General features: G+C 32.6%; 3 protein-coding genes across 4 annotated transcripts in view; 2 read left to right on the top strand and 1 right to left on the bottom strand.

Annotated features, from left to right (window-relative positions):
* The window catches only part of LOC108907291 (C-factor), a 41,632-nt gene extending 35,910 nt beyond the window's left edge, over positions 1-5,722 (top strand). The window contains exon 6 of the mRNA XM_018710908.1: positions 5,671-5,722. The gene's annotated coding sequence lies outside the window, so the exon portion shown is untranslated. The remainder of the gene's footprint in view (positions 1-5,670) is intronic.
* The window catches only part of LOC108907289 (matrix metalloproteinase-2-like), a 22,869-nt gene extending 6,531 nt beyond the window's left edge, over positions 1-16,338 (bottom strand). Inside the window, exons 1-8 of one of the 2 annotated variants that reach the window (XM_018710902.1) lie at positions 16,236-16,338; positions 16,078-16,167; positions 15,161-15,313; positions 12,896-13,005; positions 10,945-11,106; positions 6,703-7,001; positions 5,408-5,790; positions 1,750-1,894 (exon numbers count right to left, since the gene is read on the bottom strand). In XM_018710902.1, coding sequence (XP_018566418.1) covers positions 1,750-1,894; positions 5,408-5,790; positions 6,703-7,001; positions 10,945-11,106; positions 12,896-13,005; positions 15,161-15,304 — 1,243 coding nt within the window. In that variant the 5' untranslated portion in view covers positions 15,305-15,313; positions 16,078-16,167; positions 16,236-16,338. Of the gene's footprint in view, positions 1-1,749; positions 1,895-5,407; positions 5,791-6,702; positions 7,002-10,944; positions 11,107-12,895; positions 13,006-15,160; positions 15,314-16,077 lie in introns of both variants that reach the window. The other variant, XM_018710901.1, reaches the window with a different exon arrangement.
* A 941-nt stretch (positions 16,339-17,279) lies between these two features.
* Positions 17,280-18,541, top strand: LOC108907285 (uncharacterized protein DDB_G0292186-like). Its single transcript, XM_023453994.1, has 3 exons — positions 17,280-17,336; positions 17,732-17,913; positions 17,980-18,541. The coding sequence occupies exons 1-3, from the start codon at positions 17,280-17,282 to the stop codon at positions 18,539-18,541; spliced, it is 801 nt and encodes a 266-aa protein (XP_023309762.1).
* The last annotated feature ends 891 nt before the right edge of the window (positions 18,542-19,432 follow it).

The raw sequence follows: 19,432 nt of genomic DNA, 5'->3' as shown, positions 1-19,432 counted from the left end.
CGGACGTAAACCCTGAACAGGTTGTAAGTGGTAGGGATGTCTATGATCTCGTCTTAATGTTCTAGAAATAGTGCACCTGGAAACACCAATAATCCTGGAAATTTTTCTGGTACTCGTCGTGGGATCTCTGTCAAATTCGTGCAAGATTCGCTGATTCCTCCTATTTCTGCCAATATTAACGTTAATTATGTTGCGATCCCTATGGACCAGATTCAATCCGTCATTAGCGAAACGTTGATGAATATTAATAAAAACGTGTGGATGCGGCTGTCTTCTATTAGGAAATCGTCTCCGATATTCCCTAGCAGCTTCTGCCGAGTTCCCATTGGCAAACCCGTATACGAAGTGAATATCTGCGTATTCTTGGTTCGTAAACTTAAACGGCATTTTGAATTTGTTGCAATTTTTTTTAATACTCTACACACAATTAGAAACTATAATAAAATAAGCGCAAATGTCAATATTAGAATGACATTTCAAGTCTGATTTGATTTCTAAACAGTATTTTCGGTTTTTCTTAATTCGATTTCTAAACAGTATTTTCGGTTTTTCTTGAAAACGCCACCTCCTATCGACTTTGGACAAGAGGGTCTTTTCTGGGTAAAATTGAATGCTCTTTCATATTTTTCGAAAACATTTGCAAAATATCAAATCGGCTATACTTTTTTTTATAAAAATATGCATAGAGACCCCTCTATCTCCACCACCGGAACTAATATGCGATGATTTTCTGTGTCAAATTATTTGTCCTCAAATACTAAGTCTTTCGCCGCAACATGATGATTTTTTTTGTCAGCGGTTATTTAGTTAAAAAATAAATAAATAAAACAAAAATAAAATTGAACGCCCTGTATCTCAGAAACTAAGCGTTTTAGGACCCATATATATAGGAACTTTTAGACTCAAAATGAGGTCTTCTACCGATTCCTGAAGTCCTGCTATTTAAATGTGAGACACCCTGTATATGTGGAACCCAGGATTTATCTTGGTGGCGCACAAGAAAACCAAAATAGTCTAAATAGCAGTTTTCAATTAATGGCCTAAATTTCCGACGCTGAGATATAAAAGTTAATTCTCCACACATATAACAAAAACTGTCCGGATTATTAGAACACTTTCGCGGCATATTTACAATGTAACAAACGTAAGTTAGTTAAATGCAATCGTTATACAGTCGCCTAAATTAAGTTATTCAAACAAAAAGACGTAAATGAGGTCAGAAATAAATATATAGCTGTCACAAAAAAAACTGGATGTGACTGAAACAAAATAATAATTATTTTTGAATGAGGGTTCATCAAAATAAATAAAAATCATCACAAAGTTCGTGTGACAAAAACAGTGTTTACCAGTGTAATTGTTAAAAATTTTTGTTGTAAATTTTATTTGAATATTAATTTTTATTTATACCCAAATGCCCTAATTTGCGTGGGTTACGTTTATAAATTAATGTTTAATTTAATATAAAATTTACTAGTTCAGGTAAGTTTTGTAATTTTCCTTCAAATTTTATTGAAACGTTATGGTAACATACATAAAAGGTTTAATGTCATGCAAAAATAATTTTATCAGCTGTTATCAAATAGAGAGTTTGATTTAAATTTAAGGTCGGGACATTAAACGATTCCCCAAATAAACTGATAAGAGTGATAAACAATTTATTGGTTTGATTATAATTATCAGATAATTGTGAACTGCATTGTTTTAGATAAATGAAGGATGACGGCGAAATTCGTTTGTATTACATACCTGTAAACAGTATTATATTTCCGTCTGGTCTTTCATACGCCGCATCAATTTTTTCAACGGTTTTCGGCAGCTGGGGAAACATTTGATAAATGGTTATGGGATAGCCTTTTCCCAGTTTACCTTTCTCTTTGTACCTCCAAATGTACTAAAAATATTGTTCAAATATGTATAAAGTTTAAAAAATTCTCGTTCAGTCAAAATAAATTTTAAATACTTAAAACTATACATAATATTACTATACATAATATTGTACAGAGTGAGTTAAATTTTATGGGATTTCAGGATTTCTCAAAAAACTGCAAAAGATAACAACTGATGACAAGTTCTCGACGAGATCTGGCAAATAATATATTTCCTGTCAAAATTTATTTTAGCGTAATAGGGTAATATTCATTTTATTTAATTATTATTAAAGTGAAAACTGCTCTATATGAAGTTCTCGCACGTCGATTGGTGTTGCAATGTATTTTTTCGTGATTATGGCACTACGCAGCTATTTTATATTTTTTAAACTTTAATTGATCATTACTTATTTATACAGGATGTAAATAAATAACTGCGAAAAAATTCAGGGGGTGATTTGTTGTGGAAAAATAAGGTGGGTCTTTCATATAAAAAAATCTCATTTGTACATTTTCTATGCAAATAAAATCTCTTAAAGGGAGTGCCAAAAAAGTAGAGTAGTTTTTTTTGTAAATAAAAAAGTGGCAGAAATTAATTTTAGTAGACATTTTCTGTTATCGAGAACGCACTCAGTAAATAATTTGTTGATTTTTCCTCACTATTGTAAGGGGTAGAAAAGCCACCCCCTAGGGCTTGTTTTATGCAAAAATTTTTCTTATTACTACCACCATTTAAAAATGTATTAACAAATAAAAATTCAGATACATTCTTACATTCTAAACAAAAAAGGTCTCTTGTTAATTTTTTCGTAAAATTTAGGATTTCTGAGAAAAAAATATTTAAAATCAATTACACGGGATGGTTGATATGGGATAGAAATTTTATCTAACTATAATTTACCTAGTAGGCGGCTATAACGTTGACATATTAAGGAATTGCCGTTAGCAAGACTGTAAACGAAATGTGTATCGGTCATTTATACATTAGAGTACACCTCCATCGTGATGAATTTGCTTAAAATGATCGGAGTGTATCGGTAAATAATAATAGCTGTAACCTTACTAACAACAATTAAGTCTGTTTATGTTCATTTCTATCACTTCTTTGGTATTTCAGAAAAAAATTAAAAACTACTTTTTTGCCTCCCTCTTTAAGCGGTTGTATCTTCACAGTTAGATTTTTTATACCTATGGAAGATCTACTTTATTTTTCCACAGGGAATCACCCTCTGATTTTTTTTGTACTTATTTATTTACACTCTGTATATAAAACATATTTTCTATATTTGCAGAAATATTATAGAAGGTGTCCGGAAAAGAATGGGACATACTTCTAGTTTTTATGAAAATTAACGTAATGACTTTTGAAATGCCACTTTATTCTTTAAAAAAGATGTACTTGTTGCAATTCGCTAAAATGCACTGTTCCAGAGAAAACTTTTTTTGTAATCCGTAGTCTTTAGTTATCACCAGCCGAGTAGTTGGGGGTATCTAATACAAGTAAACTTGACTTTTTTTTACTACATTCGCAGTTAAATTAAATATTATTTATACTTTTTAATGTAATACTGCAAAATTATAGTAAATTTACGGACCTATATATGATACCAGTAGTTATCTATCTATTGACATTTAAATTAGGGTAAATTGGTCTAATCAAAAGTCATCTACGTTTTCTCAAACTTTCTATAAACAAATAAAAAATATGGTAAAAAACCAAGACAGTTTAAGGTTTTCTTAGCGATTTCTATACTGTAGGTAAAACATAAGATCATATTCCAATAAGACAAAGGTTTCTTAGAAAAACGAAATTAAAAAAAAAATCATTAAAGGCTCGTAACATCTTAAAGAAGCAAAGTTATACAAAGGTAAATTGATCCAAATCGGTTTATTTCCACCCAAGGAAGCTTTGATCTATGGTCCATTCGTTTCTGGACACCCTGTATATTATTTAGAAGCACCCCAAAATATTATATACAATTCCGATTCCCATTTAGTAGTTACGTACTCCACAATTTTTTTTATCTACGGTAGAATCGGAATGACTTAGAGAATCGAAAATAGCATATTCATTGAATTTTATGACAATAAATTAGCTATATCAAACAAATGAGGCTTCTTAATCAAGTTCTTAGCACATAATTTTTTTCTGTATTAATTATTTTTTTATAATTTTCATATCTAATCTTAATCACGTTTATTTGCTCATCTTTCGTTTACACTATCTATATTATTTAAAGGTAGTGTATAGTGTTACAAATTCACTTCTCACTACAGGGATCTCGGATACGGTAAGAGGTACGAAGTAGCTTAAATGGGGGCAAAGTTGCGTAATCAGGGGACCAACATTATACCTCTATAAAATCAAGGCTAACATGATTAGTTTTCGAAATATTTGAAAAAAACTGAAATTTTGTAAATCCGTTTTTGTTTAATTTCAGCCTTGTTTGAGGTGATATTGAAAAAAGAAGAACACTTTCTCATGGTCACTTTTGGCCCTCTATCGAATGGCGTAATCAATTTTTATATGTAACGTTTCGTCTCTCCAGGATCATCATCATCTTAATTATTTTAAATACGACCCTAGAAATCTTATTACATTTTTGCAAGTCTTCATAACCCCCAATGCTGTTCTGCCTCAGCCAGAACCAGGTTCAGACGTTTTGTATCAAAAATTTATCTTCAGTGTATTCGTTCCAAATTTATCTAAATTTTTTATTTAGATTTCTTTGTTTATTGAATTATCGTACACTGTAAGTGTCGTTACACCCTGTGAAATCCATCTAGTTATTTAAACTATTACCACCACGCATTAAAATAAAACATTGGAATTTTATTCCCGTGTCCATAGTTATTTTTGAGTCAAAACGTCTGAATCTGGTTCGGGCTGAGGCAGCACAGTATTTGGGGTCATAAAGGCTTGCAAAATATGTAATAAAATTTCTAGGGTTGATTATGCCATTCGATATAGGGCAAAAAGTGGCCATGAAAAAGTGTTCTTCATTTCACCTCAAACAAGGCTGAAATGAAACAAAAACGGATTTCCAAAATTTCGGTTTTTTCAAATATTTCGAAAACTAATAATGTTAGCCTTGATTTTTTAGAGGCATAATGTTGGTCCCCTGATTACGCAACTTTACCCCCATTTAAGCTACTTCGTACCTCTTACCGTTTCCGCGATCCCTGTAGTGAGAAGCGAATTTGTAATAGCCTGTATATTGATTACCCTAATTGATTTTAGAGGCATTTAAGTAATAAAAAAATATGTGCAAGACAATAGTACAGAAAAGATAATTGATGTCAAACATATTGTCACCATTAATAAGAATAGAAAATCTGCACTATTCGTAGCGAACACTATTCCTTACCTTATCTCTTCATTAGTAATCTAATAATCTGAATATAATTAATAATATGCTATTAATGTCGTATGTCGCATTGTACTCCTTTATTAGGGATTAAATGAAGCTCTGTAATATCGACAGAGTTATAATAAGATGAGTTTCGCGCAACACCAAAACTTTTGTACTACTCACCTGTTGTTTAAATACAAAAAGTTCATTACGCAAAGTAGCAACAGCTTCCACATAACCGTCGCATATATTTGGTAAACTTGGCGAATTACTGTTTGGCACTGTATGTTTCCCATCATGTTTAAGATGGTCGTCGACGGTTTCGTCGTCCCCTTCATATGTAACAGAAGTGCTTGTTCCAGTTATTGGATGAGTTTCCGTACTATAACGCTCAGTAGTTGTCGTTACTGGGTGCATTCTAGTTCTAACCGTTTGGTCTGTTGTAGATTGTCTGTACCAATCATCTGTTACTCCGGAGGATCTGGCAGTGGAAGTGGCTGAAGTCGTTGTTTCATATCCTCTGTCAACATGGGGAAGCTGCTTATCTTCATCTAACACCCTCGTAACTAAAATACAGTTGTTAGTGATATTCTTATAAGTAGTTAGTATAGTACATATTTAACTAATGTGCTATTGAGTAATGCAAATGTTTTTTAATGTGAATTATAAGCTAACGGAAACATGAATAATACGAATCTTTGAAATGAATAATGAATTTTGGTCTATTATCGATAGTTGTTTAAATTTATCAAGTAAATCTAGTAAATTATTTCTCGTTAACAGTCCACAGAGTATTAAACTTAAAAAATAAAAAATTGGCAATATCTGGAAAATTAGTTCACCAATCGTGCTGAAAATTTCAGTGCCTATACTTTCTGGAGACAAAATTTGAAAAATAATATTCATTTTATGCTCATTGATAGAGGGCGCTAGTTACACTTTACTGGTGAAGATCTACATTTTTTTGACGAGTCAGCAAAAAAACAATAAAATTTAGTCAGCAAAAAATAATAAAATCTTATTTTGAGAAAAAATTATATACTAGCTGAACGTAATTGTTTTCAGTAGAAAAAAGATTGTTTGTGTCATAATTCGTTAAATCTAATTGACCATATTTCCTTTTTGTTTTAAACAATGTTATTTAAATTTTGGTATATTTTAATACTTAAACGCATAGTGAAATACAGAATTTTAAAAACATACAATAAACCACTATCTGACCGCTTAATTATGCAATTGGAAACACATGATTAATTTAAAATACAATAATAAATTCAGCCCATTACTATATTTATAGTAACCAATTCCGTATTGATATAAAGGAGGATACTTGTTGTGTTTTTCTGTGCTAAATCTTCGTTGTATTTTTAAAATAATTTTTATTAACTCCCTCACACTGAAAGTTAGCTAGTTTTATTTTGTTTATAATTTTCTTCCAGAACATGCCAAGTTCCTCAAGTTAATATGAATGTACTTACTATACAAATTGTACATTCCAAGTATATCATCGTAGTCCAATTGGTACGGTGAATTTGGGTCATATTCTTTGTAGTAGGGAAACATTACTGCACTTGAAACTGGGGAGTGAGCAAGACCCAAAGAATGTCCAAGTTCATGCAGGGCAACAGCATGAAAGTCTGTCCCGTCTTCAGAATCTTTGTCCGTTCTGTCCACCCATTTTTCATCTGCGTCAAAATGAATATCTCCACTTTTATCATACTGTTTAAGAGGAAAAAATGCGTGAGCTAGTACGTATCCCTGGCCATCAAATGGAAATCTGAAAAAATTTTGTTTAAACAATTTCCGAGGTGTTTGTCACAAACGCAGGGCACTCAACAGTTTTAACCAATACTTTGATCAAGATAAGTAATAGAAAACCAACGACATTTGAATCCAGACGATGACTTAAAACTATTTGGAAATTGGAAACTCATAGGTAAAACTCAAGGACTGGGACGCCACAGGTCAGTGATTTCCAACCATGCACCGGACGCGATAGCCAATTGTTTTTTATATAAGTTATTGCCGGATATCTATAATTACTAATAAAATAAATAAAAAGAAAATACTGTCATTCTTATATGTGTTATTCCTTGTTGACTAATTTTCTATAACGTTAAGGGAAATTAGAAACTAAGGAAATACGATAGAGTAACTTCACCATTTTTTCTGAAAACTTACATGTTAGATTTACATTTTTAATTTTGATAAATACTTTAAATAACGTACTCTTGTCGATATGTCAACATTTATGTGAATGAAATAGGTACACCTATTAATGTTTATAGTTTATTTTGCTTTCTTTAGGTCCAATTTCTATAAAACTGTTTGCAATGTCAATAACTAGAGGAACCCTTTTGTCGTGTATATTTAATAATGACCATTGTTATTAGTGATGCAAAGTAAGACAGTTCTTTTTGTATTGTATTTTTGTTTAATTAAAATCACAGTAGCCCATCACTGATTAGAGATGTCATTATTCAGTTTAGCTGGTTTTAATTATTCTGAGCAAAATATACAGCGTGGTAAAAAAGTTCTGCATAAAATTCATATTTTCGTTAAACAATTTTTTTTTCGAAAAACGGTGAGACCCGTCGATTTTTATTTGATCCAGGGCACCTTGTTATGAGGAAAAATTTTGTTTTCGATAATTCACTTACGGCAGCGATGACATATTTTTTTTTAATGACAACGCATATTTTTTTCGTTCGAAATTGATGACAGTGATAATTATCTAAACAACGGTGTGAAAATTTCGATGTCTTACATAACAATTTTTTTTAGAAAAATGCACCTTAAGTTCTTGAATGCAATAATTTGCTGTTTACGGATCAAATGCCTTAGAAAAAAATTTATTCGGCAGAAAGCATTTCAGATAACTTAAGTTGCAACTGGTGTTATGTAATATTTGCGGAATTATTCATCAGATATTGTCAGGATCCTGATTAAACTGCAAAATTTAGAACCAAGTTCAACCGCACAAAATCCAAATAGTATGTAGCAAATTAAGGTCGACTTTTTGTCTTCGAGTTTGCCGATAAATTCCTCAAAAAAAAAAGATCCAAAGAAATGTTTACTTGAAAGGAGTAGATTACCTGAAATATTGAAGACTAAAAATCAGTACCGATTTAACATTCTTTGGTGAAATCGTTTAATTCGAAATGGCAAAACTTAGTGAACGCGAAAGAATTGATATTTTGAGGATGATTGGTTTCGGCGATAAGTTACGAACCCATCAAGAAGCTTGCCAATTATTTAATGCAACGTACCCTGACAGACCACCAATTACGCAATCTACGGTTAGTAGGGTACTGGCAAGGTTTGAGGAAACTGGTAGTGTGAAAGATGCTCCTCGTGCGGGTCGTCCTAGAGTAGATGATGAAACTAGATTGAATATCCTGGTGGAGCTCCAGGACAACCCTCATTCTAGTACAAGGTCGATTGCATTGAACAATGATATTTCACATGTAACTGTGGTGAACTTTCTCAAAAAAGAGAAATTTCACCCCTATAAGGGTCACTTGATACATGCATTGACTGAGGACGACCCAGACCGCCGTCTCCACTTTTGTGAAGATTTAATGCATCGATGTAACGGAGACCCCGACTTCCTCAAGAACATAATTTTTTCTGACGAGGCTACTTTTTATCTTAATGGATCGGTGCATCGACATAACTGCCGGTATTGGTCTCAGGAAAACCCGCACTGGGTGCAAGAAGTAGATCATCAGCACCCCCGAAAGGTGAACGTTTGGGCGGGAATAATAGGGCGTCGTATTTTAGGCCCGTATTTTTTCGAGGAAAATTTAACTGCTGCTCGCTATTTGGATTTCCTGCGGTTCGATTTGGTCCCAAGCTTAGCAGAGTTATTCCCGAACAACGAGGATCCTGATATTCCTGAGGAAAGAATTTGGTTTCAGCAGGATGGTGCACCGCCCCATTATGGAGTGCAAGTACGGGAGTACTTGAATAACACGTTTACTGGCCGGTGGATCGGGCGACGCGGAACAATCGAGTGGCCTCCGCGTTCGCCTGATTTAACACCTCTAGACTTTTTTTTGTGGGGCTATTTGAAATCGCGTGTGTACACAAACAGACCAGGTGATTTGGAAGAACTTAAAAACCGTATTCGTTTTGAAATAAATCAAATCGACCCGGGAATGCTTGAACGAAGTGTAGACGGCGTTTACACACGCTTAGGACAATGCCAAATGGTACAGGGTGGGCAATTCGAACAATTTCGCTAGACTTACACAAACATTAGTGTAATTTTACTCGTTTGAAATGTAATTTTGTCAACTTTGTCCTTTTCGAAGTCATTAATAGTGTAAGTAGACAATTATCACTTATAAGAACTTAAGGTGCATTTTTCTAAATAAAATTGTTATGTAAGACATCAAAATTTTCACACCGTTGTTTAGATAATTATCACTGTCATTAATTTCGAACGAAAAATATATGCGTTGTCATTTAAAAAAAAAATTATGTCATCGCTGCCGTAAGTGGATTATCGAAAAAAAATTTTTCCACATAACAAGGTGCCCTGGTTCAAATAAAACTCGACAGTTTTAACGAACGAACCGATATATTAGATCAAAGATTTTGTGAAGAACATTTTTGTAGAAGTGTGTGCCTGTATCATGAAAAATATTCAAATCGTCTAATACCAAATTATCAAACGTTTAGAGATATTAAAAGACGTTTTCGAGAAGCTGGTTACTTTAAAATTAACAAAGGTAATGCCGGACGTTTTCATCAAGCTCGAACAGCTATTGTGGAAGAAATTCTGGAAACGGTGAAAGAGAACAATCAGTGTCAGATTAATACAGATTCATACTATAACGTCCAAAAATACAGTGAGCAGAGTAATCCCCGAACAACTATTTCGTCCTTTTCATGTTCAACCAGTTCAATAACTTCGCTCATCTTCAATTCTTATAAATTATTCGCCAATACAGAGTTAGCGATATGACCTTTCACAAGAAAGTTCTTTTTACGGATATAACCAATTTTAAGAAACGGGACAATAAATCTCCATAACCAGCATACATACGTAGATGCAAATCCCAAACCCTTCATGTTTATGAGAAAAATAAATAAATAAAATAATAGAAGCTATAACACGACCCTCGGCAAAATTATGAGCAATTTAGTTCAACGGAGGGTTTTTTACAGCAGTGTTAATATAATAATTTCCTTTATTGTATCTAAAGTGACATATAACACAAATAAGAAGTGGAAGGGCGAAATGGGCGGTGACTATTAGACGCCTTCATTATAGCCATCTTTCTCTATCGCACGGATTTCTATGACTTACTTTATCGCTCTCACGTAACGGCCGATGAGCCATGGGGACTTTCCGACCTTGTATATGGAAGTACTAGTGTATAAAATTTCAATAAAATCTTACAAGGTGTTTCAAAAAAACAATTTTTATTTTGTCAACCTTGATGCCTTCTAGTGGTTAAATGAAGGTAGAGGTTAAGGTAGAGGTAAGCAAGTTTAGTTAAATATGCTTATATTGATTTCAGGAAACTGTGGTACCTCCATGTTTACAGATTATTGGTACACCGTGTAAATTCTCTAAATATGTTATTATTTTATAAAAATTGTTTTGGTACTGTTTTATTTTCATGTCATGTGTTTTAACTATTATTTATAATACAAAGTAACATTTTACGTTCAGAAAATTATTTCCTTTGCTACAATTTTACACTTACTCATCACCGTGGTCACCTGCTCCAAATAAAACCACTATATCTGCATCCTGAGTAGGTGCTCGTTGAAAATTCAGTCTTGCATAAGCACCCCATGTGTCTAAAGCTTGTTGAATAGTCTTTACGACTTTGTATTCTCCCAGTCTAGGTGGCCAATTTGATATGCTGAAACAGATGTTGATATTTGAGTGGAGAAGAACAAAGTAAAATTATTTTAATTGATTTGATGGTGTAGGCTGACTTCATAAGCTAGTGTATATTTTGTCACATTAACTGAAGTAATGCGGCCATAATATATAACTATGATTCAATGTTTTAGGGAATAACTAAAAGAGGGAGTAACAGAAAAATATGTAGAAAATGTTAAAAATTATTATAAAAAATCTCGTTCACATCATTATATCTATTTCAGGAATTTTGCTGAAGAAGAATATTTTGTGGCAAAATGAATAATTTGTTGTTAAACCACTCTTCAATAAGATTTTACTCAGATATAAATTAAAATTGTAACATATAAAATGATGGTCAGGTTATAAATCTAAATTCATCATGTAGGTGTAATATCAAATCATGTAACTAAAAACATAGGCAGTATTTCTCATAAAAATACGATTTATCAGTGAAAATCGTATTTTTATGGGAATAGTTAATAATTTTGTTATCTTATGCGGCACCTTTCATCTAAAATGTGATATAAACTCGAGATTGAAAACGTGACTATCGCATGCATTAAATTCCTCGATCTCTAGTTTATTAGGTACGTCATTTTCTCTTGAAGTTATGCTAAGCGAAACTTTACCTATTAAATGACCTTACGCTGTTGTATATTATATGTTTTGAGTTTATTTAGTTAGTATAATTAGTTCTCAATTTAATTGGTTGGTTTATTTATTGTAATTGTTTCATTATTATTACATAGTTGCATTATTATGGCTGCTGATTTCATTTTTCTTTAATTTATAGGCTATATAGCTATATTTGGTTTAAGAAATGAAGAGATTTGTTGTTTGTGAATTTATTAAAGTTTTAAAACCAATTAATGATCTCATATGCAATTATCACTGCAGACTGGTATGATTTAAAGTAGCAGAAAAAAATAACACAAAGACTTTAAATAAATCAAAATTTTATAATAGGTATCACAATAGTTATATAAATCATTTTTATGTGAAGATTGGTGGACTATAAATTTTCATATACCTAAAAAAGCCACTAAATAAATAAATAGTAATAAAAATAATAAATACATAATACCTACTAAAATCTACTATCATTTCTAAATGATATTTCATTTAAACCTGAATATTTTTATAAGGTAAACATTAAAAAAAATGTTAACTGTCGGTATTTTATACAATATGCACGTGAGCAGTTATTTTGTTTGAAACAGTAATTTATTTCCTTCATGTTGGCTACTAAATTTCGGTAAAATTAAAAAGTATTAAAACAATAAGATTACATTAAAACACAACATTCTGTTGCACCAGCTGTGATTCGTGTAATTTTTCACGAGATTCTATTCAACTATTCAGATATCGCATTATTTCGAGCGTAGATGTAACAGTTTGGCATTGTTCATTGCAAACGAATCATTAATATTGGTGATGTCAAGATTTAGGAAATTTTTGTCACCAATACCAGCTCTGTAGTGTTGGTTGTCTAAACTCGACGGGTCACGTGGCTTGTAAACATTTATGACGGCTCTCTAGTTTTGGAAAACAAAGGACGGAGAATAAAGGTGCAAATGATAATAGTCTGGTCGACTGGTGTGTTGGGTTGGATCCGTTAGAATGGAGGAAAATTTTTGAGATGTTTTTTATTTTCATATTTCATTCTTTGAGTGGAGCACTTTCTTCAAATTGCTTCAATGTGACAGGTGGAAGTCAACCTTGATTCTTGTTTTTCCTTTCAGATATAAAATTCTAGGCACCTACAAGAAACAAAATTTACTTACTAATACGTTATATTGCGATGTTCCCATCCATTTGAACCCAAAGCATATCGTTTTCTGCGGTTGTTGTGTCTTATAACGTCTGGTACTCCACAACGCCGCGAAGACATTAACTACGAAAAAATTCAGGTTATAGGTTTTTATTTTTGAAAATTATAATTTGAGATATAATAAAACATACTTAAACTTTATTTATTTTAATTAAAAAACACTTCGATATTCGAATAAAATGCGGTTTAAAATTACATAGGCTGCGATAGCAACTTTGACATTCCGAGCAGTTAGAATGTTATTCATCAGGTTCAAGCAACAATAAATTTCGAATAATTTACATTTTCGTTACTAAAATGATGTCGCGCCTGTGTTCGTGGACATGGAGGTATTTTTGAGCATTTACTCAAATAAAATCATTAAAATGATGACTAATGTTATTTACTTCTTTATTAGAATAAATAACTGAACGATTATTTGTCATGTCATTTAATGATTTCAGTTGGTTTTTTAAGTTTTACTCGAAAATCAGGTTTATTTCGAAGTAACAGTAAGAGAGTAGTAATTTGTAGAAAACTTAAAAACGAATCCGAAAATATCATGATTGTTACCGTAAAGCGTACTATTTTATTTAGAAAAATATGCCACCGATACCCTGTATCTCTGCCACTGGAACATCTAAATTTTAGGATTTTGGACAATGTTTACATAAATACCTGTGCTCAATTTCAAATTATTTCACTTATTAGTTTTTAAATTATTAAAAAAAAATTAAAAACATTTTGTATCTTTTTAACGAAGCGTCCTAGATAAAAACTTTATACAGGGTTTTAGAAGTTTGATTACCTTAATTTTAACAGACGATAGAATACATTAAAATAAACAAAAAAACCTTATATGACATAACTAAACTCAAAAAAAAATTACCAAAATCTCCAACAAATGTACACAAATTTGATTAATTAAGGAATATTGACATAACTACGTGCATAGAATACTTATAATTTTTTTTTTAACTTCTTTATGCTTAATTCTAAAAAAATAATTAACGTTGTAATAAATTTAAAATTCGATAAAATTCATATCGAACATTGTGACAACGGCGCGGCGGTTTATTAACAGCAACAACCAATATGCAATTCAGTTGGTATCTGGATTCGACCGTGTTGGAGTGTTTTTTTGCGTACTACTATTTCCTTTTTTGAGGTGTTTTCCAGCGAGTGCGCGAAAATTGAATGCGAAGGTGTCATGCATACATCCAAAATGGTGATGGACATTTTGAGCGTATGTTGTTGATTGTTTTGTACTCGTGCGTATAAAAATTACTGAATTTTGCTTTTTGGTAAGTAAGTACCTAAATTATGTTTAGTACGTATGATTATTTGGACGACGTGAATCTTTGGGTACTTTAATTACATATTTTTCAAATACGTAATTTTATTAAAAGTTAAGAGATTCATAACTGCTAAAAGTCGAGCTAAAATTTAAGCACAACGCTATCTTCGTACTACAAAATCGATACATTTTATTTTATTTATTTAAAAACTGGAAACCAACTGTCTTAAAATTTACGTTAAGTACTTCACAATAATTGTTGTTCATATTTTTTCAGTAGAACAAGTCTGCCGCGTGTACACGTGCTGTGCATTAACAGGTTAAGCGCTGTTGTCACGTTGTGATGAAAGCCCGCATACTCTGTATTTTGAAACTTGTTAATAATACGCCCCTGTGTTATACAACTTTTTTGTTCATTTATGATTACTCTATCTCATGCTGAAGTAATTTGAAAATTGTAAAATATAATTTTCTGTTCTATTATTACAAAATTCTCATAATTCAGCTGTATTAAGACAGGAAGTAATATTTCCGGAAATTAATCTATTTGCGGTAGGTAAGTGTATTATTTTGATAGGCTGAAATTAACTGTGTGCTGTACTTCTGGAAGGAATAAGTAGTAACGGTGCAGTACAATGTTTAATGACGGGCTGCAATTAATAATCAAGTTTTGTCGCCGACTTGGCCTTAAAAATTGATTTTTTTAAGTCTCAACCTTTGTAGCGCAAACATATTAATATTAATAAAGCATAACAGTGCGCAACTAGTAAATACCTACTTAGACACATACTGAATAACGAAAACGTGGAAACTGGCGAAAATATTTCCCTTTTTTATAAGATAAAGTGATGATAAGAAATTAGATAGGTACTATTTTATTCAATTTAAGATAGACGTTATTCATTAGGATGACATTCTGAGCTTCTACTAAATTTATCATACCTTTAAAGTTGCATTGTCGATTTTTCCAGTTTCTTCTATTGCTCCATATCTTTGCACAGTTTTTATTATCTCTGAAATTCCATTTTCTGTATACAGTGCTTCGGCAGGTCCATCATCTTTCTCTATGTAACCATATTGTCTCATAAAATCTAACTGAAATTAATTAAAAGTGTAGAATTAAAATAAAAGAAATTACTCTAATTATTGGCAACTTTTTTTACGATAGAATGTTTGGTTTATATGAAAATAATGCGGAAAGCTTTTATTTCACTGAAAGAAAAATGGTTTTAATTGCAATGAATTTGTGTTTTATCCTGGACATGGATTGTGGATCAACGAAGCGAAATTTATTACAGTTTAAATACTACAATTTATGCGATACTTAAATTATTATTCACCGGGATTACCCTTGGAAATTATTGCCTAGTCATCGTTCTCTTAGAATTATTTGAATTCAAGATTAATATATTTAGATACTAATTTAATTGACGTATTATGCTCATAATAAATAAATTGGTATGATTATTATAATTTGCGAATTCAAGATTTAGTTTGTATTTTGCTTTAATATTTTTAAAACTGATGACCCTGTTTACATATTCTCCATTCTCATAGGGCTGTTGTAGGTGTTTATTTACTTTGAAAATATCTCATAATTTTTATATAATTTATTTAAGGTTAAGGTTAAGTTAACTTTTATTTTAAGATTATATTCATTTAATAAGTGGGATTGAATGAAGTGTAAAAAGAATCAAGGTGCATTGCTCACAGCGAACAAAATTAGCCTTGGTAGTTAGACGTCATGACATCAATAATATAGATTAGTGTTAGTAAACTGTTAAGGGATGGTATAATTTCAGATATTAGTGTAATGAAAATTTTTAATTTTAATAAACGACTTAGTAAAAGTATCTTACCACTTTAGGCGACGGCAGTGTAGTACGCTTTGTTTTGGGAACTGGAGCACAGTCTATGCTTACACTAAATAAGTAACAAATCAAGGAAAACTGCAACAAAATCATAACGGCTCGTAATTAAACGTTCGTTTAAACTAAATTCAAACTACTTGACCCACTTTTCGTAACGGTGAATGGTATTAACATATATTCAGTTCAAACTTGAATGAGTATTGTTACGCATTTTTTCGATTTCGAACGCGAGTGGACAAGGAAAAGTAACGCCGGCTTTGTTATATCTAACAGGCAGAGATGAATAACCATTAAATTGTTGCCTAAGGCTGAGGTTTTTTCATTACTAATCTTGATGTTGATGACACTTGATCTTCTTGAGAAAGACCACATCCTATAATTAAATTTATTACAGTTATTACTTCCTAATGGAAATACCGACAAATTTTGTTGAAATATTTGGGCGCTAAAATATATTTTAAATAGACTTGTGACGTCTTTTCGATTTATTTGTTAGATTTAGATATTGTGTTGATAATTCAAAGGATAAACCAAACATGTGTAACAACGCAATTGTTTATTTTATTAACCAAAACAATGAGTCTATGATGTGCATTGTTTGTTTATGGATTATAATTTCGAGGTATGACAAATATACTCTTGGACCAAACTATTGTACCACTAATGAGTAATAATTTTTAGTTTGTCTTTCTCCTTCTTTCTGGTTATTTTATGTTGGCCTATTTCTGCTACTTCAACCCCCACTTTGTCATAGGGTAGGGATCTTTTAATTCCCTTACATTGCTGAGACAATGAACCAGAAGTTTTACCCCTTTTTCCGAGGGATAATAATAATGACGTATTCGATAAGAAAATGCAACAAAAACTTATAAGAAAAGAGAGAAAAATTCATCTTAAATTTTTGTATAAGTGATTTTAAATACAGTTCAGTCGTTAATTAACCAGGAATTTTAACTTTTTTGGAGTTAAAAGGAGATATTTGCGCCGCCAATTTCTTTCTACTTCGGATGTGGAATGCAGTTAATTCCAAGAAAGTGACACAGGGGTCTTCTTGGAATTCCATCTCAACAAATATCGTATGGACTATAGAGTCGGTATTGAATTAAATGCACAATATACTTGTATAGTAAACAGCTAAAGTCATTCCTCGGTCGTCTCACCCAATTCGAAACAGAATTTGTATAGTAATTATGCAGATGAATGATCTTAATTGCTTATTAGATACTGCGCTGCTGGCTTCATTGCCGGTATAACCTGAGCTACGCAACTAGGTAATAGTTCTGATCTCAAGAAGAAAAAAAACTAGGCAGCCTTTTTTACTCTACACACTCAGTCCGACGAAATGCTCTTTTGTGCTGTGAAATGGCGTCATTAAAGAAAAAATTGACAGTGATTTTAATTTTAAATTGAAAGAAAAAATATTTTTTTATTTTAAAAATTACCTGCTGATACATTATGAAAAATGATATTTTGTCTTTTCAATACTCTACAGTTCTAAGAGTCCTCGAATCCGAGTACCATCACACTATAGGTCGACATTGTTGACTGGGAAGAAGACCTAGAAGTAAGTTATCGTTGCTAAAGCACGTCTAAGTAACACGTTGCGGACCCTCCACGTATACTACCTGCCAACTAAGGACAGGATTCGTGTAAAATAAGCAGCAACAACAATAGCTACAATATCAACACCACCAGCAGCAGAAACAGCAACAGCAGCACCGACAATAGCAACAACAACAATAACAACAGCATTGACGATAACAACAATAACAATGGCATTACAACAATAACAACAACAACACCAACAACACAGCAACATCAGCAGTAACAAGAGCAGCAGTAGCAACAACAACAAGGACAAAAAAGTAACATCATCGTCAATAACAACAGTAACAGCAGGAATAGCAACTGCGACTACAGCAGCAGCAACAACAGCAGTAGTTCTAGCAATAACCATAGCAACAAGAGCAGCAGTACCGACAACAGCAACAGCGACAACAACAACAGCAACGGCAGCAACAGCAACAAGAACAGCAACAACAAAAATAACAACAACTGCAACAGCAACAAGAACATTAACAGCGGCAGCAGCACCGACAGCAACAGCAACGACAATAGAAGCAGTAGGAATAATATCAGCAGCTATAATAACAGCAAAAGCAACAGCAGTAGTTACAATAACAGGAGCTGCAACAGCAGCAACAACAACAACAGTAGCAGCAACAACAGCAACAACAACAGCAGTACCGACAACAGCAACTGCGACAACGACAATAGCAACGGCAGCAGCAACAACAAGAACAACAACAACAAAAAGAACAATAACTGCAGCAGCAACAAGAACATTAACAGTAGCAGCAGCACCGACGGCAACAGCAATGACAATAAAAGCTGTGGGAATAATATCAGCATTGATAATAACAACAGCAACAGCAGTAGCTACAACAACTAGCACTTTCCGTGCACCTAACCCCCTACACTATAGGTCCCATAACGACTCGCACTTGTGATAGAAAATAGTATGTGCAACTCGTTCAACTGCGTTTCAACTGCGTCCGCGTGGCGCTATTGGCAACTTTTCCCCACTCGTTACACAATGTACTATTCTTCATCATCTATGAGTCTTGAGCACATTGTCCCATTATACAATACAGTTCCCGTCGTGTCCTGTGGTTTGCATACTGCAGTATCGCAGATCGTTCTGGAGGGATCAATTCCTTAGTTGTGCAGAATAGCATGTTAAAACAATAATGGAGAATTCTAATGGCTATGGAAAGGTATATCTTGCCTTAAAATGTTTCAGAATGTCTTTATGTGTAAATGAGTCTTTAAAGTCAAAGCGCGATTCTATTGACTCGGAAGTCGCTTAGATGTGAAAGAATGATGGCAAAGCAACATAGAGCAATTTTTTATATATTATCAGTTCCAAAATGTAGAAACAAGAAGCAACATATATAAACATTTTGTTTCCACCATGGCAACAAAAAAGCAGCTGATCGCTGTTGACCGAATAAATGAAACAAAGTGTATCCACCAGGAAATCAAGGTACTCTCGTAGTGCAGTTCGAACTTAACTATTTTTTTCATGTCATCCAAAGAAGAAAATATTGCGCTAACAGCAGCAGCTTACATTATTTATATCAAAATGTGACACCAATTACAGAGCTTCAATATCAGTAGTTGAGCATTTACTTGTCACACTACGATTTCCTTCGAATCTTACTTCCCCTTAATTAGCTCCAGTAACATCGCTCCATCGTCCTTTGTATTTCTGCGTTTATAATTTTGATCCAAAGACACTCTAAATTTCGAATGTTTCAATTAATAATATTAATAAGTCATT

The sequence above is a fragment of the Anoplophora glabripennis genome, unplaced genomic scaffold (genome assembly GCF_000390285.2).
Source record: "Anoplophora glabripennis isolate ALB-LARVAE unplaced genomic scaffold, Agla_2.0 scaffold190, whole genome shotgun sequence".
Classification (NCBI taxonomy): domain Eukaryota; kingdom Metazoa; phylum Arthropoda; class Insecta; order Coleoptera; family Cerambycidae; genus Anoplophora; species Anoplophora glabripennis.
The sequence above is the reverse complement of the archived record's forward strand: the minus strand, read 5'-3'. Positions and strand labels throughout refer to the sequence as shown.